Below are 25,652 nucleotides of genomic sequence, written 5' to 3' on the forward strand. Positions count from 1 at the left end.
AACAGTACTGTGATAACCATAATGACTAACAATAAAGGTTTGCTGTGAACATAACAATGATAGCAATAGGTGCTAACATTAGCTATGTGGCTCTGGGGAAATTATTTTGGGAGAAAAAAAATCTGATAAGCTATGCACAAGTATATACAGTATACACCACATTACTTAATTTACCTTTCAGAGGTTTCTGAAAAGTATTATATTTTCTATCTGATCAGAAGTAGGCCTAGGCTACAATGTATCTGCATGCCTATATTTGGCAATGCGTTGACATTTTTTGAATTCCCGATCATAAGGAGGTGATGTTATGATTGGTTGAGGGACCTGTGGACAGAAATGCAAAAGAAGAACAGTTCCTATTTTTTCTTAGTGTGTGCAGAGTCATCAACTACAGGACGTCTGAGCCATAAGTCTGACATCTAAGGTAAAGTACAACCTTTATTGTAACCTTAACTTTACAGTGTTTGGTGATTGATTATCTGATTCAAATTATTTCATTTTAGAGGTATTTTGCACTTGAATGATGACTTTTAAATGTCATACTGTTATGTAAAATGCTGACTGGTCTTGAGTCACTTTATAAAGTGTGTTTCAAATCCTGTTAAACCCTGTTATCACAACTAAGCCAATCCAGCATTAATGACATTACCCGAGTGGCACAGCGGTCTAAGGCACTGCATTGCAGTGCTAGAGGTGTCACTACAGACCCTGTTTCGATTCCAGGCTGTATCACAATCCTGCTGTGATTGGGAGTCCTATGGGGCGGCGTACAATTGGCCCAGCGTTGTCTGTGTTTGGCCGGGGTAGGCTGTCATTGTAAATAAGAACTTGCCTAGTTAAATAAAAATACATTTAAAAAAATAGTCCTATGGTTATTTATTTTGGTCTTGATATGGACACTTACGGATTAAATCTTTAAAATACTTTGAGTGAAAAAACTATAGCAGCTAGTCATCACAATAGTATGCAATGGTAAAAATATATTGCTTTCAATGCTTAAACAATTATACCATTCTAAATTCAGGGATTCTTGAAAGATGGGACAATCCTTTTATAAGGGGAAAGATTTACCTTTGGAAATGTCAAAATATTTTCAATATTATTCATTCCCATGTGGGCTCTATGCATGGAAATACCCTTGTCCGGAGCAAAGGATCCCAATTTCAAACTCTCCTAAAAACGAGCAATAATTAATATGAACTGAAAAGGGATCTTATTTAATTTCTTGTAATAGCCCTATCTGACTTTAAATAATATTTATCTCAAAACTGTGGTTCCTAAAAAATTATTTGGGGCGCTATTCAATACGTATCGTGGAAGTTCATAGTTACAACGTGATTTAAATTTAAAGGCAATGTTTAAACATTCGGCTTAAACAGAAATTACCTTAACATTTCTAGCGAGCAATCTGTTACGCTGCAATGATACAGATTGAATAGAGCCGTTGGTCACCTCCGTCAGATTAGTCTGAAATCCTAAATTAATCAGGAATGAGCAGGGTCAGCTACACCTAAGGACCCCTTCTTCATGTTCTCATTACATAGTGCAACACGACCACTCATGGTCTGTAAAGTTCTCTACTTTTGATAGAATTGAAAAAACAATATTGAAATCACCATGGTCACAACCATAATCTGTCAACTCCATCTCCCTTATCATTGAACAAAATATAAACGCAACATGTAAAGTGTTGGTCCCATGTTTCATGAGCTGAAATAAAATATCCCAGAAATGTTCCATACGCACAAAAAGCGTATGGAACAAAAAGCGTATTTCTCTAAAATGTTTACATCCCTGTTAGTGAGCATTTCTCCTTTGCCAAGATAATCCATCCACCTGACAGGTGTGGCATATCAAGAAGCTGATTAAACAGCATGATCATTACACAGGTGCACCTTGTGCTGGGGACAATAAAAGGCCACTCTAAAATGTGCAGTTTTGTCACACAACACAATGCCACAGATGTCTCAAGTTTTGAGGGAGCCTGCAATTGGCATGCTGACTGCAGGAATGTCCATCAGAGCTGTTGCCAGATAATTGAATATTAATTTCTCTACCATAAGCCGCCTCCAACCTTGTTTTAGAGAATTTGGCAGTACGTCCAACTGGCCTCTCAACCGTAGACCATGTGTATGGCGTTGTATCGGCGAGCAGTTTGCTGATGTCAATGTTGTGAACAGAATGCCCCATGGTGGCGGTTGGGTTATGGTATTGGCAGGCATAAGCTACGGACAACAAACACAATTGTATTTTATCTATGGCAATTTGAATGCACAAAAATACAGTGACGAGATCCTGAGGACAATTGTGAGGCCCATTTTTTAAAAGGTATCTGTGACCAACTGATGCATATCTGCATTCCCAGTCATGTGAAATCCATAGATTAGGGCCTAATTAATTCATTTAAATGGACTGATTTCCTCATATGAACTGTAACTTAGTAAAATCAATGAAATTGTTGCATGTTGCATTTATATTTTTGTTCAGTATAGATTAATATAGGATATTAGGTTTTGGAGTCATAAAGCAACTGAGGGAAAACAAAATTGCTACTTTGTATACCACTTGAATGAAGAAGAAAAATTAATTTTTGTCAACTCCGTAAAACATAAACTCATCTAACGTTAACTCCGTCAGAGTGCTAAAAGATATGACAAAATGTTTTTATTGGAGATTTTCAAATGAATAATTTTCTATATTTTACAAATAATTATATTGAACTTTTATTTTTAGAGGCAAAAATATGTCAACTCCGTGGCTAACCACTTAAGATAGTTAATTTTTTGTTTTATTCTGACAAAATATTGAATCACTGTTCTGCAACATATGCTTAAACTATTGTATTTGCTGTGCTAGATCTAAGGGATAATGTTTGCTTTATAGATGTTGTTTAATGTTCTGAATCTAGAAAAACATGCATATAGTACTATAAAATAAAACAAAAAGAAGTTTGGAGATTTGTATTACATATTTGAATAATCTAATGTTATCATTAAACAATCAAGGCCTTTAAACACTTGTTGGACAATACATGTAAAAATGAAATGCTTTTTAAGGTGTCTGACGGAGTTTATATACATCCTATGAAAATATATACTAGGAAAAATATTTGTGAAAAATTTTTTTTGTCCCGTCTTTCAAGAATCCCTGTATTATTGTATTGATACAATTCTATTATAGTAACTATCATATTACTGTATTTTCCCTTCCCCTCAACAGTCACCTCCAAGCATGGATGATTACCTTCATTTGTGCTCGATTTTCACGGATGAGGAGATGAGCTTCTACAACATCACTGATTGTGAATTTGTCAAGCCTGAGGACCCTGGTCCTATGCTGGGGCTCCGTCACCTCTCCGCCCTGGTGTTCTATGGCTTGGTCTTCCTGCTTGGGGTCCCGGGCAACGCTCTGGTGGTGTGGGTGACGGGCTTCCGCATGCCGCGCTCCGTCACCTCTCTGTGGTTCCTCAACCTGGCCCTGGCTGACCTGCTGTGCTGCCTGTCCCTGCCCCTCCTCATGGTGCCCCTGGCCATGGACCAGCACTGGCCCTTTGGCCCTGTGGCCTGCAAGCTGCTCAAGGGCCTCATCTACCTGGTTATGTACTGTAGCGTGCTGCTGCTGGTACTCATCAGCCTGGACCGCTGGCTGCTGGTCAGCCGGCCCGTGTGGTGCCAGAACTGGAGGAGGCCTCGCAAGGCCGGCTGGGTATGTGTCGGGGTGTGGCTCCTGGCTCTGCTGGGCAGCATCCCCCAGTTTGTCCATATGAAGGAGGTCCAGTTAAGCACCAGTAAGTCAGACTGCCTGGAATCTTACACTGTAGCCAGTGGCTGGGCTATCATTACAGTACGCTTCCTGGTGGGTTTCGTGCTGCCATTCGTCACCATCGTGGCGTGTCATTGGGTTGTGTACAGCAGGGCCGGACGGGGGTCTGGGGTGGGGTCAGGGATGGTGAGTGAGGTGCGCTCCAGACGCACCTTGAGGGTCATTGTTGCCGTGTCACTGAGCTTCTTCCTGTGCTTGATTCCACTGCACATGCTGGACTTCCTGGTTCTATCGACCCCCCGACACTCATCGCACAGCGCCAACGTACAGCTGGCCCACACCCTGGCCCTCTGTCTGGCCTACTGTAACAGCTGCTTCAACCCTCTGCTATATGTGTGTCTGGGACGAGGCTTTAAGAAGAGTATGCGCAGTATGTTCAACTTCGTCACCGAGGAGCCGGTATCCAGACAGAGCAAGTCCAAGAGCACATCAGGAAGAACCCAAGAGATTAATATTATGTGTGGCCTCCCGAGTGGCACAGTGGTCTAAGGCACTGCATCGCAGTGCTAGCTGTGCTACTAGAGATCCTGGTTTGAATCCAGGCTCTGTCGTAGCCGGCTGCGACCGGGAGACCCATGTGGCGGCGCACAATTGGCCCAGGGTAGGGGAGGGAATGGCCGGCAGGGATGTAGCTCAGTTGGTAGAGCATGGTGTTTGCAACGCCAGGGTTGTGGGTTCGATTCCCATGGGGGGTATGAACAAAAAATAATGTATGCACTAGCTGTAAGTCGCTCTGGATAAGAGCGTCTGCTAAATGACTTAAATGTAATGTGAAGTTCTGTGTGTGTGTGTGTGTGTGTGTGTGTGTCAGAGGTGGAACTGCGTTAGAGCTGTTAAATCCACAAGCGGCTCCTGGTATTATACCTAAAGCGGACATTGCCATTTGCTGCAGGGAGTCGCATTAAGAGAAATCCCATGCAGCCTAGTTTACAAGTTGGAACAGTGGAATGTGAGATGTAATCTACACCTTGATAGGCTGATAGAAATCCTCATTATTTCGTTTAATGAATTTCAACTTAAGCATAATTATTTTTTATATAGCCTAACGCAAGTGGGACAGGTGTGGCTTCGTGACAATGATCAAGAGCAGCTGCTCACCGAATTGACAGCTCCAACGCATTTACACCTCCAAAACATCAGCTATGTGGGTGTTTGTTAACTCTTGATCTGATTGAATCTAGGCCGTAGTTTAGATTTTAGTTCATTTTCATAGATATGTCATTTTGACAAATATGTCATGTTTTAGCCCTCAGATAATAACAATAACTGTTAATGAGCACATCAGAAGTGAATTGTGTTAAAAAACAAAAAATAAGAAAATAAATACATAAACCAAGTTGCTCTTTAAAATGCTTTTTTGGTGTCTTTCATCATGTCATCCCACACCCATGTCTTCTTCCTCTCTGCCACTACTGTGATAAGCTCTCTCTTTCAGATATCATCTGTGGTAATCAGCAGTGCAACTTTCTCAATAAATCACACCTGCATTCCCTAGAAATACAGTTCACTGGAGTGCCACTTTGAAATTGCTTATCATTCACAATCTCTGTTCTCTGTGCTTGCCTAAAGATGAGGGAGTTCAGAAACTCTAATCCAGAAACTTGAACCCAGTGTTATGCAACAGAAAAGGAACCCCTGCCCTCTCTGCAATATGTTTCCGCCAGCAATCACACTTGTGCAATTACGTTTGGCTTTATCTGTATTTAAGGGCTCTATTCAATCAGATCCGCTTTAGCTGATATCCCCATAGCGGTTGTTTTGGCATGTCGGAGGTGGAACTGTGTTAGACCTGTTAAATCCACAAGCGGCTCCTGGCATTATACATTAAGCGGACATTCTCTTTCACATATCATGTAGTAATCAACAGTGCCATTTTCTCAATAAATCACCCCTGCATTCCCTAGAAATACAGTTCACTGGTGCCACTTTGAAATAGTTGGTAACACTTTATTTGGATAGTCTATATGTAGATGCTCTATAGACTATCAGTAACAATTCAACTGACTATGTACTAACCCTAACCTTAACCCTTATCCTAACCTTAAACTTAACCCTTACCCTAACCCTAGCCCTAACCCTAACCTTAGCCTAACCCTTATTCTAAACCTAATTCTAACTGTAAGCTTAGGAGGCAGTTACTTATCAACAGATAGTTTGTTGATAGTATGACCATCTATAGAGCATCTACAGATGGAAAATCCAGCCTAGTTTACAAGTTGGAACAGTGGAATGTGAGATGTAATCTACACCTTGATAGGCTGATAGAAATCCTCATTATTTTGTTTAATGAATTTCAACTTAAGCATAATTATTTTTTATATAACCTAACGCAAGTGGGACAGGTGTGGCTTCGTGACAATGATCAAGAGCATCGAATTGACAGCTTCAACGCATTTACACCTCCAAAGCATCAGCTATGTGGGTGTTTGTTAACTCTTGATCTGATTGAATCTAGGCCAGGGGTGTCAAACGTCCGGCCCGCGGGCCGGATCAGGCCCGCAAACGGGTTTAATCCGGCCCGCGAGATGATTTAAAAAAAAAAAAAAAAAAAAAAAAAAAAAAAATGTAATAATAATTTTGTAAAGTATAAAAATGCACTGCAATTTTTCAATAAAATAAACTGCTGTTCCAATTGCGTCCACTGGATGGCGCAATAGCAATTGTGTTAAGCAAGCAAACTGTTTATACCGGGGCAGAGCAAGTAGGTCAAGCACGTGCAGCCAATGAGCTACTTTGTTTTGCCCGCGATATTTATTACGGCTTCTACTTTTAACATTATGTGCTTTGGCACCCTCATTGCCCCAATATGTCTCTGTCAAAAAAGAGAAAAGTGGACGCAGAGTGCAGAGTGTTCCAAGAAAAATGGTCATCCTATTTATTCACGGAATTGAATGGGAAAGCTGTATGTTTGGTGTGTTCGGAGCATGTTGCAGTGCTGAAAGAATATAACCTTCGTCGCCACTATGTGAGTCTTCATGCCGACAAATATGACAACTTTCAAGGACAGCGGAGATGAGAGAAGGTGAATGAACTGTTGGCGGGTCTGAAGAAACAGCAGTCTGTGTTTACTCACAGCCGAGACATCAGTGACGCTGCAGTGAAAGCTAGCTACCTCATTGCTAATGAAATCGCAGTGGCTTCAAAACCATTTAGTGAGGGTGAATTTGTAAAAACATGCATGATGAAGGCAGCGGAGATTGTGTGCCCTGAAAAGCGGCAGGCTTTTGCAAATATCAGCCTGACAAGAAACACAGTTGCAGACAGGATTTCCGATCTTTCAGTGGATTTGGACAGCCAGTTGAAGCAAAAAGTAAAGTCATTTATTGCGTTTTCGGTTGCAATTGATGAAAGCACGGACATTACAGATGTTGCACAACTGGCCATTTTCATCCGCGGAGTTGATGACACATTGACCGTCACCGAGGAGTTCGTGGAGTTGGTGCCGATGACAGATACAACGACAGCAGCTGATATTTTTACCGCACTCGTCGGCGCGCTGGACAGGGTCGGAGTGGACTGGTCCCGCGCTGTCAGCCTGGCTACAGATGGTGCGCCCTCAATGATCGGGGAAAAAGCAGGCGTTGTGACAAAGTTCAGAGAGAAAGTGCAATCTGCAAATGGAGGACGTGATTTTTTGACTTTTTACTGTATTTTGCACCAGGAGGCTTTGTGTTGCAAGTCATTAAAGATGGATAACGTCATGAAGGTGGTCATCCAAACTGTTAATTTCATCCGATCCAGAAGCCTGAATCACCGTTAGTTTGACAGCCTTCTCAGAGAGAAAGACCACATCTATGGCCTGCCATACCACACTGAGGTAAGATGGTTAAGCCGAGGTGCTGTGCTGAGGCGTTTCTTTGATTTACGAGAAGAAATTGAACAGTTCATGGAAGAAAAGGGCAAACCAGTGTTAGAATTTCATTCCGCAGAATGGATGCAGGACCTTGCATTTATGGTGGATGTTACAGAGCACCTGAATAACTTGAACAAACAGCTGCAAGGGCGCAACAAAGTTGTCACGCAGTATTATGACAGCATACGTTCTTTCAAGTTGAAGCTGTCATTGTGGGAGACGCAACTTGCCAGTGGTGATGCAGCTCACTTCCCCTGTCTGAAAAATGTGTGCGCGACCCAACATGTGGCAGACATGAAGCGGTTCAAAGATAAAATAACGGGACTGTTACGGGAGTTTGAGCAACGCTTTCAGATTTATGTTTTTATGTTTTTATGTTGATGTGCTATTGTTTTTAATTGATTTTATTTTATTTGTATATTTAACCTATTCTTGACTCTGTGGTTCTTGCACTTGTTTGGGGAACAGGATTTCATTATTTTTATCTACATTTCTGCCTGAGAAATGACACCCTGATATAGTTCTGTGATCTGTGATATACTTCTGTGAATCACTGAGGCATTGTGTGTTTGTGTGTTCTTTGTCCTCAGAACTTTCAAATAACTTGAGGTGTTTTATGATTAATAGTGATGTTGTGCTTTTGGACACTGTCCTCAGGCTCCAGCTTTATGTTTATATGTTTTTATGTTGATGTGCTATTGTTTTTAATTGATTTTATTTTATTTGTATATATAACCTATTCTTGACTCTGTGGTTCTTGCACTTGTTTTGGGAACAGGATTTCATTATTTTTATCTACATTTCTGCCTGAGAAATGACACCCTGATATAGTTCTGTGATCTGTGAAACAGTTCTGTTAATCACTGAGGCATTGTGTGTTTGTGTGTTCTTTTTCTTTAGAATTTTCTAATAAACTTGACGTGTTTTATGATTAATAGTGATGTTGTGCTTGTACTATTTTGGACACACTGTCCTCAGGCTCCAGCTTTATGTTGTATGTTGATCGTATTAAAACAAAGAAAACAATCTGAAGTTGTTGTTTTTAAGTTATATATACCATGATTTTTCCGGTCCGGCCCACTTGGGAATAGATTTTCCTCCATGTGGCCCCTGAGCTAAAATGAGTTTGACACCCCTGATCTAGGCCGTAGTTTAGATTTTAGTTCATTTTCATAGATATGTCATTTTGACAAATATGTCATGTTTTAGCCCTCAGATAATAACAAGAACTGTTAATGAGCACATCAGAAGTGAATTGTGTTAAAAAACGAAAAATAAGAAAATAAATACATGTATTAACCAAGTTGCTCTTTAAAATGCTTTTTTGGTGTCTTTCATCATGTCATCCCACACCCATGTCTTCTTCCTCTCTGCCACTACTGTGATAAGCTCTCTCTTTCAGATATCATCTGTGGTAATCCGCAGTGCAACTTTCTCAATAAATCACACCTGCATTCCCTAGAAATACAGTTCACTGGAGTGCCACTTTGAAATTGCTTATCATTCACAATCTCTGTTCTCTGTGCTTGCCTAAAGATGAGGGAGTTCAGAAACTCTAATCCAGAAACTTGAACCCAGTGTTATGCAACAGAACAGGAACCCCTGCCCTCTCTGCAATATGTTTCCGCCAGCAATCACACTTGTGCAATTACGTTTGGCTTTATCTGTATTTAAGGGCTCTATTCAATCAGATCCGCTTTAGCTGATATCCCCATAGCGGTTGTTTTGGCATGTCGGAGGTGGAACTGTGTTAGACCTGTTAAATCCACAAGCGGCTCCTGGCATTATACAGTGGGGGAAAAATGTATTTAGTCAGCCACTAATTGTGCAAGTTCTCCCACTTAAAAAGATGAGAGAGGCCTGTAATTTTCATCATAGGTACACGTCAACTATGACAGACAAAATGAGAAAATAAAATCCAGAAAATCACATTGTAGGATTTTTTATGAATTTATTTGCAAATTATGGTGGAAAATAAGTATTTGGTCAATAACAAAAGTTTCTCAATACTTTGTTATATACCCTTTGTTGGCAATGACACAGGTCAAACGTTTTCTGTAAGTCTTCAAAAGGTTTTCACACACTGTTGCTGGTATTTTGGCCCATTCCTCCATGCAGATCTCCTCTAGAGCAGTGATGTTTTGGGGCTGTCGCTGGGCAACACAGACTTTCAACTCCCTCCAAAGATTTTCTATGGGGTTGAGATCTGGAGACTGGCTAGGCCACTCCAGGACCATGAAATGCTTCTTACGAAGCCACTCCTTCGTTGCCCGGGCGGTGTGTTTGGGATCATTGTCATGCTGAAAGACCCAGCCACGTTTCATCTTCAATGCCCTTGCTGATGGAAGGAGGTTTTCACTCAAAATCTCACGATACATGGCCCCATTCATTCTTTCCTTTACACGGATCAGTCGTCCTGGTCCCTTTGCAGAAAAACAGCCCCAAAGCATGATGTTTCCACCCCCATGCTTCACAGTAGGTATGGTGTTCTTTGGATGCAACTAGGCATTCTTTGTCCTCCAAACACGACGAGTTGAGTTTTTACCAAAAAGTTATATTTTGGTTTCATCTGACCATATGACATTCTCCCAATCCTCTTCTGGATCATCCAAATGCACTCTAGCAAACTTCAGTCGGGCCTGGACATGTACTGGCTTAAGCAGGGGGACACGTCTGGCACTGCAGGATTTGAGTCCCTGGCGGCGTAGTGTGTTACTGATGGTAGGCTTTGTTACTTTGGTCCCAGCTCTCTGCAGGTCATTCACTAGGTCCCCCCGTGTGGTTCTGGGATTTTTGCTCACCGTTCTTGTGATCATTTTGACCCCACGGGGTGAGATCTTGCGTGGAGCCCCAGATCGAGGGAGATTATCAGTGGTCTTGTATGTCTTCCATTTCCTAATAATTGCTCCCACAGTTGATTTCTTCAAACCAAGCTGCTTACCTATTGCAGAATCAGTCTTCCCAGCCTGGTGCAGGTCTACAATTTTGTTTCTGGTGTCCTTTGACAGCTCTTTGGTCTTGGTCATAGTGGAGTTTGGAGTGTGACTGTTTGAGGTTGTGGACAGGTGTCTTTTATACTGATAACAAGTTCAAACAGGTGCCATTAATAGAGGTAACGAGTGGAGGACAGAGGAGCCTCTTAAATAAGAAGTTACAGGTCTGTGAGAGCCAGAAATCTTGCTTGTTTGTAGGTGACCAAATACTTATTTTCCACCATAATTTGCAAATAAATTCATTAAAAATCCTACAATGTGATTTTCTGGAGAAAAAAAATCTCATTTTGTCTGTCATAGTTGACGTGTACCTATGATGAAAATTACAGGCCTCTCTCATCTTTTTAAGTGGGAAAACTTGCACAATTGGTGGCTGACTAAATCCTTTTTTTCCCCACTGGAAAAAGCAGACATTCTCTTTCACATATCATGTAGTAATCAACAGTGCCATTTTCTCAATAAATCACCCCTGCATTCCCTAGAAATACAGTTCACTGGTGCCACTTTGAAATAGTTGGTAACGCTTTATTTGGATAGTCTATATGTAGATGCTCTATAGACTATCAGTAACAATTCAACTGACTATCTACTAACCCTAACCTTAACCCTTATCCTAACCTTAAACTTAACCCTTACCCTAACCCTAGCCCTAACCCTAACCTAACCCTTATTCTAAACCTAATTCTAACTGTAAGCTTAGGAGGCAGTTGCTTATCAACAGATAGTTTGTTGATAGTATGACCATCTATAGAGCATCTACAGATGGAAAATCCAGACTATCCAAATAAAGTGTGACAAAATAGTTTATCATTCACAATCTCTGTGCTCTGTGCTTGCCTAAAGACGAGGGGGTTCAACTTTGGGACATACAGTACCAGTCAAAAGTTTGGACACACCTACTCATTCAAGGGTTTTTCTTTATTGTTACTATTTTCTACATTGTAGAATAATAGTGAAGACATCAAAACTATGAAATAACACATATGGAATCATGTAGTAACCAAAAAAGTGTTAAACAAATCAAAATATATTTTATATTTGAGATTCTTCAAATAGCCACCCTTTGCCTTGATGACAGCTTTGCACACTCTTGGCATTCTCTCAACCAGCTTCACCTGGAATGCTTTTCCAACAATAGTGAAAGAGTTCCTACATATGCTGAGCACTTGTTGGCTGCTTTTCCTTCACTCTGCCGTCCAACTCAGCCCAAACCATCTCAATTGGTTTGAGGTTGGGTGGTTGCGGAGGCCAAGTAATCTGATGCAGCACTCCATCACTCTCCTTCTTGATAAAATAGCCTTTACACAGCCTGGAGGTGTGTTGGGTCATTGTCCTGTTAAAAAACAAATGATAGTCCCACTAAGCCCAAACCAGATGGGATGGCGTATCGCTGCAGAATGCTGTGGTAGCCATGCTGGTTAAGTGCGCATTGAATTCTAAATAAATCACAGACAGTATCACCAGCAAAGCACCCCCCACCATAACACCTCCTCCTCCATGCTTTACGGTGGGTACCACACATGCTGAGATTATCAGTTTACCCACACCACGTCTCACAGAGACACGCCGGTTGTAACCAAAAATCTCAAATTTACAATTTGTTTAACACTTTTTTGGTTACTGCATGATTCCATATGTGTTATTTCATAATTTTGATGTCTTCACTATTATTCTACAATGTAAAAAATAGTAAAAATAAAGAAAAACCCTTGCATTAGTAGGTGTGTCCAAACTTTTGACTGGTACTGTAAAAAAAACCTAATAAAAATAAAAAGGGTAAGGCCTGGGTTAGGGATAGTATACCATACTCTCAATCATGCAAGAAGTGATGGAATAATGTCATAAAATCTTAGAATGAACAACTTTTTTTCATAACTTGGTCAATGAAAATATGCAGCAGATGTTTTGAGCAAAGTTTAAGGCAGTTTTACTGATACACAACAGGGGGGTGACAGTGATGTACACATTCTGTTATGCAACATTGCACACTGAAAGCAGTTTAGGCAGAGAGAGGCTACATATAACACAGTTAGCTCAATTCTGATATTTTTTTCACTAATTGGTCTTTGACCAATCAGATCAGCTCTGAAAAAGATCTGATGTGAAAATAACTGTATTTATTTGTGAGAAATATCCATTAGGCATTATTGAGTCCACCATTCCAGGTTGAATACTAGAAAGTGTCAAATGAAACACATGGCCTAAGCGACCACAATTTTTTTATTTACAAACTACATTCATACAAACAAGGCCGGAAGTGTGTGTGTTGACCCCTCACTGCAGTCGCCCCCTACAGGGTCAGTGCTACAGACATGGGCTTCAAGTTCAGGCTGCAAGGTGGTGCAGCTGAGAGAAGAGAGGTAGCGGTTCACTTTCAGGTGTACATATGTGACATGGCAGTGGTACCATCAGAGGATGACTTTCATTAAACACATTCATGGTTAATGCAGAGTTAATGCACAGTCTGATGATGGTGAAATGTGGTTTAGCTAGATGATATCATGATACTGAGCTTAGGCCAGTTACAGACATCTGAGTTTTTCCTAAAGGTAAAATAGCTTTTGATTTGATGACAATGCTGCACTGACCAGCAGAGGTAGACAGAGGGTGTGAACTGTAGGTGATGTAGGTTGAACTGTACAGGATATGGGCAGTAGAAGCAGTCAGTGACAGACATATTTTCAGACTGTGGTCATGACTTTGAGAGAGCCGGCGCGGAATCGCAGAATCTTCTTCTTCAGGGCATGAGAGGCTTTGATTTTAACAAAGGCCTTGGGCTGCGAGGAGGCCTTTGAGGAGGCCTGATGGGAGGAGGAAGAGGAGGAAGAGGAGGGGGCCAGGCGAGGGGGCAGCTGCTGGGGCCACACCAGCCCCCCCTCATCGGAGTCACTGGAGAGGGAGCTGGAGGCAGGGGAGTACACCTCACTCATGCTGGACTCTGACTCCCCAGGGTCAGCCTGCACATAGCCGTCCTCTCCACGACACAGAGGTGCTCTCTCTGGGTACTCTGAGAGGCGAGGCTGGGCATGGACCTGGGAGTGATGGTTGGGGTTGGGATGAGCGCAGGCCTGGGTGAGGCGGGCCCTACGATGTGGGCATCTGTGGGCCTGCTCACCCTTGGTCTTCCCTTCCTCCTGGCTGAGCTCCAGGGTGGAGCACCAGCGTCGCCCCCCAGCGGTGTTGCTGTGCTGGGGGCCTGTGTGTGGACCCTGGCCCCTCTGGTTCTGGGGGCGCTCGGCTGTGCTGAACCTGCGCTTAGGGAAAGCCCTCTGCCCCATCAGACTGTTCTCAGACTGGGAGCGGCAGGTCTTGTGGCCAGGCTTCTTGGAGCTCTGTCTCTCCTCATGACTCTTCTTCCCCGTGGCTCTGGGCTTTGAGCTGCTTTGGTCTGGGGACACAAAGGTTCGGCTGGGCTTGGAAGGCTCTGGAGGATAATGTGAGGGGGAGTGTTCTGGAGGACAGTGTGAGGGGGAGCGTACAGGGGCGTGGCAAGGCTGCCCAGGGATGTACTGGGCTCTGACAAGGTGGTTATGTGAAGCTGGGGAGTGGGGTAGTAGGTAGTGCTGGGGGGAATCAGACTCACTACTGAAACAAGGGTCCAGAGCTCCACAAGGGGGGTCCAGGGAGGGTGGATGCCCCCCAGCCAGGGAGTGGGGTCTGGAGGGAGGGTAGGGTAAAGACAGATAACAGTCCTCCTCCATGGATGGGGCCTCTACCCCCCACGCCTCCCCGTCTAGAGGGTCACACCCCCAGGCCTGGCACTCAGGGTCAGGGTAGAGGTCCTGTGGGTCAGGGATGCAGTGCTCGGGGGTGTGAAGAGGGGGTTTCCTTCGCAGGCTGCTCTGCCTGTTGATGCTGGAGGAGGAGGAGATGGAGGGGTCAGGCCCCAGGCTGGTACGAGGCATGCAGGGCCGGGGTGAGAGCGTGTAGCGATGGATGAGACCCAGGATGTAGCCTTCTACCCTCAGGGCCTGCTGGAAGTCCTCCTCAGTGGCCTGGTCCTGGTCCTCCCAATCCTGGGCAGAGTGTGGGTCCCACTGCCAGGGCTCCTCGGCCATACCCTCCTCAGCGATGCCCTCCAGGGGTGGGTAGGGGGCAGAGAAGGAGCGGGGCACAGTGGCACGAGGGGCTGGTTCCATCAGACTCTCACCTGTCAGCTGGAGGGAATCTTCTGTAGATGGAGAGCACAGAGAGAAGTCATGTTTGTTTTACCACTGATACCAGTACCTAATGCAACTCTAATAATGATGTAATAAAGTTAAGACAGTCCATGGTATTGTTCTATGATACCATGAACCCTATTGGGGTTGAAAGAGAACTGTTGATAGTGAGAGTCGAGCTGAACTCACTCAGAGACTTGGGCCTCTCAGTGCTGCTGTAGCCCCAGCCAGGGGGGGGCTCTGGGAACTCAGAGGGACAGGAATGCCCCTTTGGAGACTGGCCCTCACTCGACTCATAGAACCCTGGCAAACACAGATGATGTCACGCATTAAACCTCAGCTCTTTCAGGATTTCTCAAACCATATGTTGACTAAACTAATTTTCAACGTCTCCGCTCTTTCACAAACCACAGAACCACTAACAGTAGAAAGTAGGGCATAAAAACAACATTTGTCAAAAACTAATTAAATGTTAAAGTCATTATACATGTACTTCAAAGAAATGTAGGGCCACGATCCATGTAAAAAGAGTATACAGAAAATATACAGAACATGGGTCAAATACACACACAAAAATAAGGTAAATTACAGTGTCTACATTAAGAAAAATATAAGTACTCCATGCCCCTCTGATGTGGTTCAGGGGTTCAAGTTCAGAGGTCAGAAATTGAGAAGTGGTAGCATGAGGAGTACCTGAGCTGGGCCGACTGTCCCCCGTGTTCCCTTGGGTCCCCTCATAGGTGACGTCATCTGTGTCCACTCTCAGCTCGCCCACCTGCTGTTCCAGTGCCAGCATCTTACCCCAGGGGGAGCTCTGGAGCGCACTCTGAAACAGACCAACACACAGGCATGATCACACACACCCCAAGACATACATCATTATAAGTCAATGTGAATTATGACCAAGTGTAGTAATTTTTCATCCATTTAATTGGAAGACCAAAACACACGATTAACCTTAAACAGATAACCTTATAAAGAATGTTTTCTTCCCACCTTTGGATAGTGGCAGTAGTATAGGCCTATAGACATCAGTGTGCATGGCTGCATGGGCTAAATGCATGCTCCTATAGCCCCATCCCAGTTACGTAAGATACCTGAGGATGCAGCCAGCTGGAACATGAATGATTCACTGTTCTGGGAACTGTGTTGAGATGTTATTTTTGTGGATGCACACGCAGCAGGACACACATCATACACCAGGGGAGGAGGAAAATGTGCAATTGGACATGCTTGTTCAATCAGCCAGGCAATTGCAGGTCATCTGAGTAGCACTCACAGCCAACAAACACTAGCTACACATGACCTCCCCAGCACACACACACGCACACGCACACACACACACTCACACACTTCAATTTGCCTGTTATGACTCTTGCTACATTAAATTATGTCATTAAAAGACATCAGCAAAATGATGTGACACTCTAAATTACAGAGTCTTGGGGATGGAGAGGCTGTTAGACAACTGACAGGAGTCGCTTTATGCACAGTGTTTGTGTGTGTGTGTGTCTGAGTGTGTGTGTGTGTGTGTGTGTGTGTGTGTGTGTGTGTGTGTGTGTGTGGAAGGGGCTTACTTAAAAAAGGATGTAGCTGTACACTGCTGGGATACAAATTATTTATTAAAAGTGACCAGGGTTTCAGCAGCAAGCTGCCTCCATCAGGATGTGGCGGGGAGGGGAAATTATTCCTTGAATTAAATGAGCGTACAGTATGTTAGCTAGACTATATAAAAACACACCACATACTGTAGATCCCAACTTTCCTATTCAGATAATAATAATATGCCATTTAGCAGACGCTTTTATCCAAAGCGACTTACAGTCATGTGTGCATACATTTTTACGTATGGGTGGTTCCGGGGATTGAACCCACTACCCTGGTGTTACAAGCGCCATGCTCTACCAATTGAGCTACAGAGGACCACCAGATGGATGCTGAGTAAAAAAAAAACAAGCAGCAACATATCTGGTTATGAGGATGGCTGCTTTTTTAGTCACTCAGCAGCGCTGGAATAATTGCTGGGATTCTGGGTCCTTTGTCTAAGGCAGACTAGAATAGATCAGTGTGATAGCAGTTCTGTGTTTGTGAACAGCCAAAAGACCCAAGCCAGACTGTCTGCCTAAGCATCCATTATGCAATAAAACCTATTGGAGAGATGTTTTCTGCCACTAAGCTAATATCAAATACAAAATCATTGTATTATGGTGGTTACTAATAGGAAAGTGGAAGAGATCTCTAGGTTTTATAGCAACCTGAGTGCGAGAAAAGAAAGAACACAAGGAAGGTAGGAAAGAAAGAGAGAGAGGAAGAGAGTGTATTGGAAATCAATTTATCCGTGACACACTTTCACACAATGGATCATTAGGCCTAGGTCCTCCGACATGCTAGGCTCACGTGGATCTAGAACTAGCAGACACTGTGACAGGCTGGCTAATTCAAATGTAATGACACAGAACACAAACAAATCTTTGAGGACACACAAACAAACACACAGTAAACATACTGCTGACTTCCAGAGTGTGTAGCTCTGGAGGGGTCTCAGGCGGGTTCCCTTTCATGACGATACCTTTGATTCTGCTGCATTATTAATTGACGCCTCCTGGCTCCCAGGTCTCATACCGCACACTGCCTGGTGTCATTACTATGTTATTGCATCCTGTGCTCTCTCCATAGGAGAGGGGGATGGGAAGGGGAGAAGCCAGGCAGCTTCGGTGGCAGTGAGACGGGGAGCCATGGAATCGGGCACACAGCCCCTCTATAATTAAAGCAATGTTGTGACTGGCACCAAAGGGAGAGGACTGTGGGAGGCCGGAAACTACTGCTACACAACACCACCCTGGCCCCCACTACTCCACCGCTTGACTAAGCCACCGTTCACACACAGACACAAGCACACACACGCATGCATGCATGCACACACACCATGTTTACATAACAGGCGTGAATGGGGCATGCAAGCTGCATACTCTGGCCTCCGTGGCCTGCCTCCCCAGCAGAGACAACTGGCTCTGAATGGACTCTATCCAGCTTGACTTCCCAATCAGTCAGTCAGTGCTCAGGTGACACAGCTGCTAAGAGCCTCCAGCTCAGGGGGAAGCTGGCTAATGAAGAAGGGGGATGTTAAGGGACAAAGGCCCAGGACGCTCTCACCCACCCAGACATCAGTCACTCACTGCTGAGAGGGGTACTCTCACTAATGATGTGGCACTCTACGGAAGACACAAGGGCACACGGCGTCTTAGACATGCCCAAATCACCACAAACTGAGGCCAAGCACATAGATCAATAGCGACGCAGCTGTATGCACACACACACACACACACACACACACACACACACACACACACACACACGTAAGCACATGCACATACAGTACATATGAACACACACACAGGCTTGCTAATGCTTGAGATCTCCAAACACACACAGCAGGGTGTCTCAGAGTGCAGTCAATGTCTTGTGCTTTACCAGCTGCTGTCTGGCATGGCATGTCTGTCAGCACCTCCACACTGGGCCAATGGCCTATAGACAGGACAGGAGGCCCTAGGGCCAAAGCCACTGCCAAGGGAACTGCCCCCCCCCCCCTCCCAGGAGAGGGCAGCATGGGTCAGCTGCTTCTGTGTGAACCTGCCTTAAAGCCTCCACACAACATAGACTCTCTACATGCAATATGAGATTGGGTCCAGTGGTGACACACGGAGAAGTGATGTTTGGGTAGATGGGCTGAATAAAGGTGGTTCAATTAGACCTTGATGTCAGATAATTCTCCAACCAATAACCTCCAAGGAATTTGCTTGGATCGACAATGTAGTTAATATCCATCGATCCAAATGACAGATCCCTCAAATGGACCAAACGGAATGATTTGATGAAATGCGCACTGCACATTGTGAGAATATATGCGGCATTTAGGGGCAGTCACTCCACGCACAGTCTAAGAAATAGTCTTTACCATCCCCTTCGAAGCGGAGCCAGTTTGTTCTGCGTTGACATCTCATTGGTGATCTGTTACAGTTGTGCTTTCAAAGTGGCGGCATGATTCCCCTGTCTGCGCACCAAGGCCCTCGGGTTCATTAGTATTCCGCTCCATATGCGCCTATTGTTTGGGCCGCGGCAGAGGAGAGGAACTCGGGGGGAGGCTGGAGGAGAGGAACGCGGCTGATTTAATTTATTTCACCATCGTTGATAGGAGCTTTCTACTGAAGACAGTGGGCCGTGTGCGAGTCGAGGGTGTAGTGTAGTCTGAAGGCTACTAAGCCTGTGAGTCTTTTTTTTTGAAGGATAGAGGGAGAAAGTTGGGCATAAGGAGAAAATTGTGACATCCCATTCATTCCAAAGAAAACATGTATTGTTTGAAGATATGTTTTATTTATTTTTTAAGCCCATTGTCTCTATAATAGGCTAATGCTATGCATGTGTAATAGTTTCCGTCATGGATAGCTAGAGATCTTTTTTATTATTATTTGGGATAACATGGGTTGGATGGTCGGATTCTCTTGAGTGGTGGGACACGCATCACGCCCACCTCTGGCAGCATAATCCATCCTTGCCTATAGGCTAGTTCCCGTAAGGACGTCGAAAATCTCCACAGGCTAAAGAAACGTGCCTTATAACTTATATCTAAATTATATATGATGCTATGCTATTAATATCATATAAAGACATAGGCCTATCAAAATTGATTTAATAGAAATGTAACTATTCACATAGCCCATCATCTCCCGTTATAAACGAATTTGAAAAAGAAAAGTCGACGAATTAATAGGTATAAACACTTGCTAAGTAAAATACAACATAAATCTCTGGTCATGCAGGGATCATGCAGGGAACAATGGGTCGTTAAACCGTGGACCGCTCCACCCCCCATTTCGTTACCCCAAGGCATAAATCTGCGCCCGAAGGATGGGAACGATTAGATCCTTTCAGATGGGGATACCATTAATCAAGTTAAGTAACTTTTCTTGCAGATAAGTGTCGTCGCTGAGCAATAGGCGCACCCCACCAATGCATTGTCCACTAACGGTAAACATTTTTTTTACGTATTTTATATAGGCTATGTAGCCTATCCCTCCATGTAGAGCCTAGGGGTACAATGGGGGTTAATCGCGGTGGCGACCGACCACCCTTGGCGAGTAGCCATTCTGCGCACTGGAACAATGTTTCTACGAAGTATATTAGCGTACCTATTTGCCAGATAAAAAAGCAACAATGTCCAAACTACCCCCATCTCTCTAACTTCTTACCAGTTGACGTCTCAATGTCAAGTTATCTTGCCCCCAGCTGTTGAAACCAGATAGCTTGTTCCTTGTGGAATTTTCGAGCATGGGCTCCCCCAGGGACAGAGCACCGAGGACCAGGCACTCCTGCCTCTGCTTGCGGAGCTCCAGCTCACAGAGTCCGGCCAGACTGGCCTCCAGGCGCTCCTTATTCCGACTGCGCTCCGCAGTCATTGGGAAAGAAAAGGCATGGTACATGGTTCCAAATCCTCTTCCAATGGTTTGATAGAAAAACCTGAATTACATTCAATATTTATTTTACAAAAAGGTTCTTGCTCCACTCCTTATCTTTTTTAACCCCCGTGTTGCATACAATTTTGTTCTTCATCGCACATGTGGATATCCATACTGATTTCTTTGCATTAGGCTATAGTGATGGTTGCCTATTTGCAGCAAGGTGCCTGTGGCTATGTGCTAAACATTTTCTATTTCGCAGCTGTCAGACATAGAATGGTGTGCTCCGCCCTCCTTCACACTCTATTGGCTCTGATATCACAGTCATGATTAAAAAGGGGATTGCATCCACCCCTTGCAATCCTGCCTCAATTGTAATTGGATGAAAAATGCTATGTGTCTTGATGGGTTGGCTAAAGCCCATTCCCTATGTATTTTCCCACTACTTTTACGCACTACACATCTACCCCAACCATACACACTCGAATAATGTGGGTTGAGGCTGTCTGGATACCTGGTTATCCTATCGATGGCATGCTTCACTGGGACATATTGAATGAAATATGACGATAAATAAGAGGGTCAAGAAATATGAAGAGGGCATTAACCCTTATCATCAACGGTATATTTAGGCATATCCCAGTAAGTAGCCATTCTGAGCGCTGGAACATATATTTCAGATGTATTTTCCAGACGTTGACATCAGGTGCATTAGGTGCTGAATGAAAGCTAATTTTCTTGCAATTCTATACATTTTGCCATGTCTAATGTGTATTCATGTGATATTTGAGTGACTCAAACATTACAACAAAATCTATGGGCTAAAAAACCTAGCTAAAAAACGTTAGCTGACATGGGCTAGTTGATCTGGACATTTCTGACAAGTTATAAATAGCTTTCTAAGGTATGCAATGACTAACATGACAAGAGGAAAACTGATAATGCACTACCCAATTTTGAAATTGCAGCTTGTGCATTCTACTATTACAACTTTCAAAGCTGGACTGAGTTCCTTAAAATTATTATTATTATTATTTATTTATTTTGGGAGGGGGGGGACCCCCGTGCCCTGCCTGACGACCTCACAGTTTGGGAACCGCTGTTGTAATGTATTGTATTCGGCTCTACTGAGCTCTATTGTGATGTAATGTACTGTCCAAACTTGTGAAACATAGATGTATTTGATTGGTTCAGATTTTGTCCAAATCTGAACCAATTATAGACGTCTATGTTTGGGCCAAATCAAGACCGGTCCAGACCGGACCAAATCTGATAGATATCTATGTTTGGGCCAAATATAGGCTGGTCCGGACTGGACTTCGGTGGATGTTGAAATCAAGGCCGGTCCAGATCCGACAAAATCTTAACCAAACATAGACCTTCTATGATTGATTCAGATTTGGTCTGACCAAAAATCAACGTCCTTAGATGTTGAAATAAAATAAAAAAGACATCCAAAACATTGGTAAATGCTTAGTGGGATCTTTGTAAGCAATACATCATATCAGAACGTGTCTGAATCTGAAACCTCCAACAGACCATCACACACAGCCTAACGCCTTCTTCTGCCCCCACACAGCCTAACGCCTCCTTCTGCCCCCACACAGCCTAACGCCTCCTTCTGGTCCCACACAGCCTAACGCCTCCTTCTGCCCCCACACAGCCTAACGCCTCCTTCTGCCCCCACACAGCCTAACGCCTCCTTCTGCCCCCACACAGCCTAACGCCGCCTTCTGCCCCCACACAGCCTAACGCCTCCTTCTGCCCCCACACAGCCTAACGCCTCCTTCTGGTCCCACACAGCCTAACGCCTCCTTCTGCCCCCACACAGCCTAACGCCTCCTTCTGCCCCCACACAGCCTAACGCCTCCTTCTGGTCCCACACAGCCTAACGCCTCCTTCTGCCCCCACACAGCCTAACGCCTCCTTCTGGTCCCACACAGCCTAATGCCTCCTTCTGCCCCCCACACAGCCTAACGCCTCCTTCTGCCCCCACACAGCCTAACGCCTCCTTCTGCCCCCACACAGCCTAACGCCTCCTTCTGGTCCCACACAGCCTAACGCCTCCTTCTGCCCCCACACAGCCTAACGCCTCCTTCTGGTCCCACACAGCCTAACGCCTCCTTCTGGTCCCACACAGTCTCCTTCTGCTCCCATGCTTCCTACGTCTCACAGTCCTGGGTCTGAGCCTCCTGGGGGACTGGGCGAGCACGAGAGGAGTGTCTGCGTCCTGGTATTATGATGATAGATGATATTTGAAACTATTCAGATTGAGCGGCTGTACCCGCTATTTATAGCTTTCCTCGGCAGTGACGTAATCATATGACACAATAACCAACAAAGCAAATCGCTTGTAACGTCATCCCCATTGAACTATAAAAAGGGACTGCACCGCATCCCTCATAATTCAGATGATCATTTGAAACTATCATGGATTCAATAGTTTTATACTAAATCAGAAACATCAAGAGTAGCTGCAATGTGGTTCTACTCTCGAGCCATAATGAGTAGTTACACCCAAAAAGTTGCTTCAGTGACCAATAGGGGCTTCGGTCGGGCAATATTTGTCTAGCAGGCCAGCCTTGACAACCAGAGCTGCGGCCTCAAAAACACCTTGAGGGCCCGTCGCTTGGTCAACAATCACCCATACAGTCTCATACGATGCCGCAGGTGAAGAAGCCGGATGTGGAGGTCCTGGGCTGGCGTGGTCTACGGTTGTGAGGCCGGTTGGACGTACTGCCAAATTCTCTAAAACGACGTTGGAGGCAGTTTATGGTAGAGAAATTAACATTAAATTACCTGGCAACAGCTCTGGTGGACATTCCTACAGTCAGCATGCCAATTGCACGCTCCCTCAAAATTTGAGACATCTGTGGCATTGTGTTGTATGACAAAACTGCACATTTTAGAGTAGCCTTTTATTGTCCACAGATAATCCATTCACACCTGTCAGGTGGATGGATTATCTTGGCAAACGATAAATGTTCACCAACAGGGATGCAAACAAATTTGTGCACAACATTTGAGAGAAATAAGCTTTTTGTGCGTATGGAAACATTTGGGGATCTTTTATTTCAGCTCATGAAACATGGGACCAGCACTTTACATTTTGCGTTTATGTTTTTGTTCTCCATAATTATTTGAAACATTATAGCGATACAAATGAAATTGAACTTCAATAAGATACAAATTACCTACTTAAAATGTGGAAGCTCAAAATACCATGTGTCTCTTAAAATGGGTATCGCAAGAACCTTGAAAATGACTTTCTGTAAGACATATTAGCTTGTCTGTGACGAGGTGTGACAGAAGGAGTCAGGCGCAGGAGGTAAAATACCGAAGTCCAGAGTTTATTCCGTTTGCATAAATCAAACGCCCCAAGCGTCAAACGAAACTATACAAGGGAAAACATCCACCTTGGCAATAACACAGTGAAATGTAGCTCAACCGCACTCACAACAAACAATCACTCACAAAGACAAGGGGAGCAGAGGGAACACTTATACACATACTAATTAGGGGAATGAGCACCAGGTGTGTGTGATTGACAAGACATGACAAGACAAGTGGAGTGATGAGAATGGGATCGGCAGTAGCTAGTACTCCGGTGACGACGAACGCTGAAGCCTGCCCGAACCAGGAGGGTGGGCAGCCTCGGCGGAAGTCGTGACAGTACCCCCCCCCCCCCCCCCCCCCCCCGCCCCCGACGTGCGGCTCCAGCAGTGCGTTGACCCCGGCCTCAGGGACGGCCAGGAGGACGCGGAGCAGGGCGAGTCGGATGGCGACGGTGGAAATCCCTCAACAGGGAGGGATTGAGGATGTCCTGTCTTTGGACCCAGCACCGTTCCTCCGGACCGTACCCCTCCCACTCCACGAGATACTGAAGGTCCCCCACCCGACGCCTCGAATCCAGGATGGAATGGACCGAGTACGCCAGGGCCCCCTCAATGTCCAGAGGAGGTGGAGGAACCTCCCGTACCTCAGACTCCTGGAGCGGACCAGCTACCACCGGCCTGAGGAGAGACACATGAGCTAAGGATCCTGGGACTAAACACCTCCCTCTGCAACTGGATCCTGGACTTCCTGACGGGCCGCCCCCAGGTGGTAAGGGTAGGTAACAACACATCTGCCACACTGATCCTCAACACGGGGGCCCCTCAGGGGTGCGTGCTCAGTCCCCTCCTGTACTCTCTGTTCACCCATGACTGCATGGCCAGGCACGACTCCAACACCATCATTAAGTTTGCCGACGACACAACAGTGGTAGGCCTGATCACCGACAACGATGAGACAGCCTATAGGGAGGAGGTCAGAGATCTGGCCGTGTGGTGCCAGGACAACAACCTCTCCCTCAACGTGACCAAGACAAAGGAGATGATTGTGGACTACAGGAAAAAAAAGAGGACTGAGCACGCCCCCATTCTCATCGACGGGGCTGTAGTGGAACAGGTTGAGAGCTTCAAGTTCCTTGGTGTCCACATCACCAACGAACTATCATGGTCCAAACACACCAAGACAGTCGTGAAGAGGGCACGACAAAGCCTATTCCCCCTCAGGAGACTAAAAAGATTTGGCATGGGTCCTCAGATCCTCAAAAAATTCTACAGCTGCACCATCGAGAGCATCCTGACTGGTTGCATCACCGCCTGGTATGGCAACTGCTTGGCCTCTGACCGCAAGGCACTACAGAGGGTAGTGCGTACGGCCCAGTACATCACTGGGGCAAAGCTCCCTGCCATCCAGGACCTCTATACCAGGCGGTGTCAGAGGAAGGCCCTCAAAATTGTCAAAGACTCCAGCCACCCTAGTCATAGACTGTTCTCTCTGCTACCGCACGGCAAGCGGTACCGGAGTGCCAAGTCTAGGTCCAAAAGACTTCTCAACAGCTTCTACCCCCAAGCCATAAGACTCCTGAACAGCTAATCATGGCTACCCGGACTATTTGCACTGCCCCCCCACCCCATCCTTTTTACGCTGCTGCTACTCTGTTAAGTAAGTATTTATGCATAGTCACTTTAACTCTACCCACATGTACATATTACCTCAACTACCTCAACTAGCCGGTGCCCCCGCACATTGACTCTGCAACGGTACCCCCCTGTATATATAGCCTCCCTACTGTCACTTTATTTTACTGTATATATAGCCTCCCTACTGTCACTTTATTTTACTTCTGCTCTTTTTTTCTCAACACTTTTTTTGTTGTTGTTTTATTCTTACTTTTTTTGTTTGAAATAAATGCACTGTTGGTTAAGGGCTGTAAGTAAGCATTTCACTGTAATGTCTGCACCTGTTGTATTCGGCGCATGTGACCAATACAATTTGATTTGATTTGATTTGATTTGATGAAATGAGGGGTTAATACGGTAAT

At 44.7% G+C, this 25,652-nt stretch overlaps 2 protein-coding genes across 2 annotated transcripts; one reads left to right on the forward strand and one right to left on the reverse strand.

The window, feature by feature from the left end:
• Positions 1 to 258: 258 nt before the first annotated feature.
• On the forward strand, positions 259 to 4,311 carry LOC311101968 (C5a anaphylatoxin chemotactic receptor 1-like; the record flags this gene model as incomplete). Its single annotated transcript, XM_084143197.1, has 2 exons — positions 259 to 424; positions 3,220 to 4,311. Exon 2 carries the CDS (start codon positions 3,232 to 3,234, stop codon positions 4,309 to 4,311), a length of 1,080 nt encoding a protein of 359 aa, XP_083999323.1. The 5' UTR covers positions 259 to 424; positions 3,220 to 3,231.
• Positions 4,312 to 13,349: 9,038 nt separating this feature from the next.
• Positions 13,350 to 20,305, reverse strand: LOC311101698 (dapper homolog 3-like; the record flags this gene model as incomplete). The annotated part of the gene is made up of 4 exons (XM_084142851.1): positions 13,350 to 14,839; positions 15,018 to 15,131; positions 15,522 to 15,654; positions 20,075 to 20,305. The coding sequence occupies 4 exons, from the start codon at positions 20,303 to 20,305 to the stop codon at positions 13,350 to 13,352; spliced, it is 1,968 nt and encodes a 655-aa protein (XP_083998977.1).
• Positions 20,306 to 25,652: the final 5,347 nt, after the last annotated feature.

Source organism: Coregonus lavaretus (genome assembly GCF_964263955.1).
Source record: "Coregonus lavaretus genome assembly, chromosome: 26".
In the NCBI taxonomy this organism is placed as follows: domain Eukaryota; kingdom Metazoa; phylum Chordata; class Actinopteri; order Salmoniformes; family Salmonidae; genus Coregonus; species Coregonus lavaretus.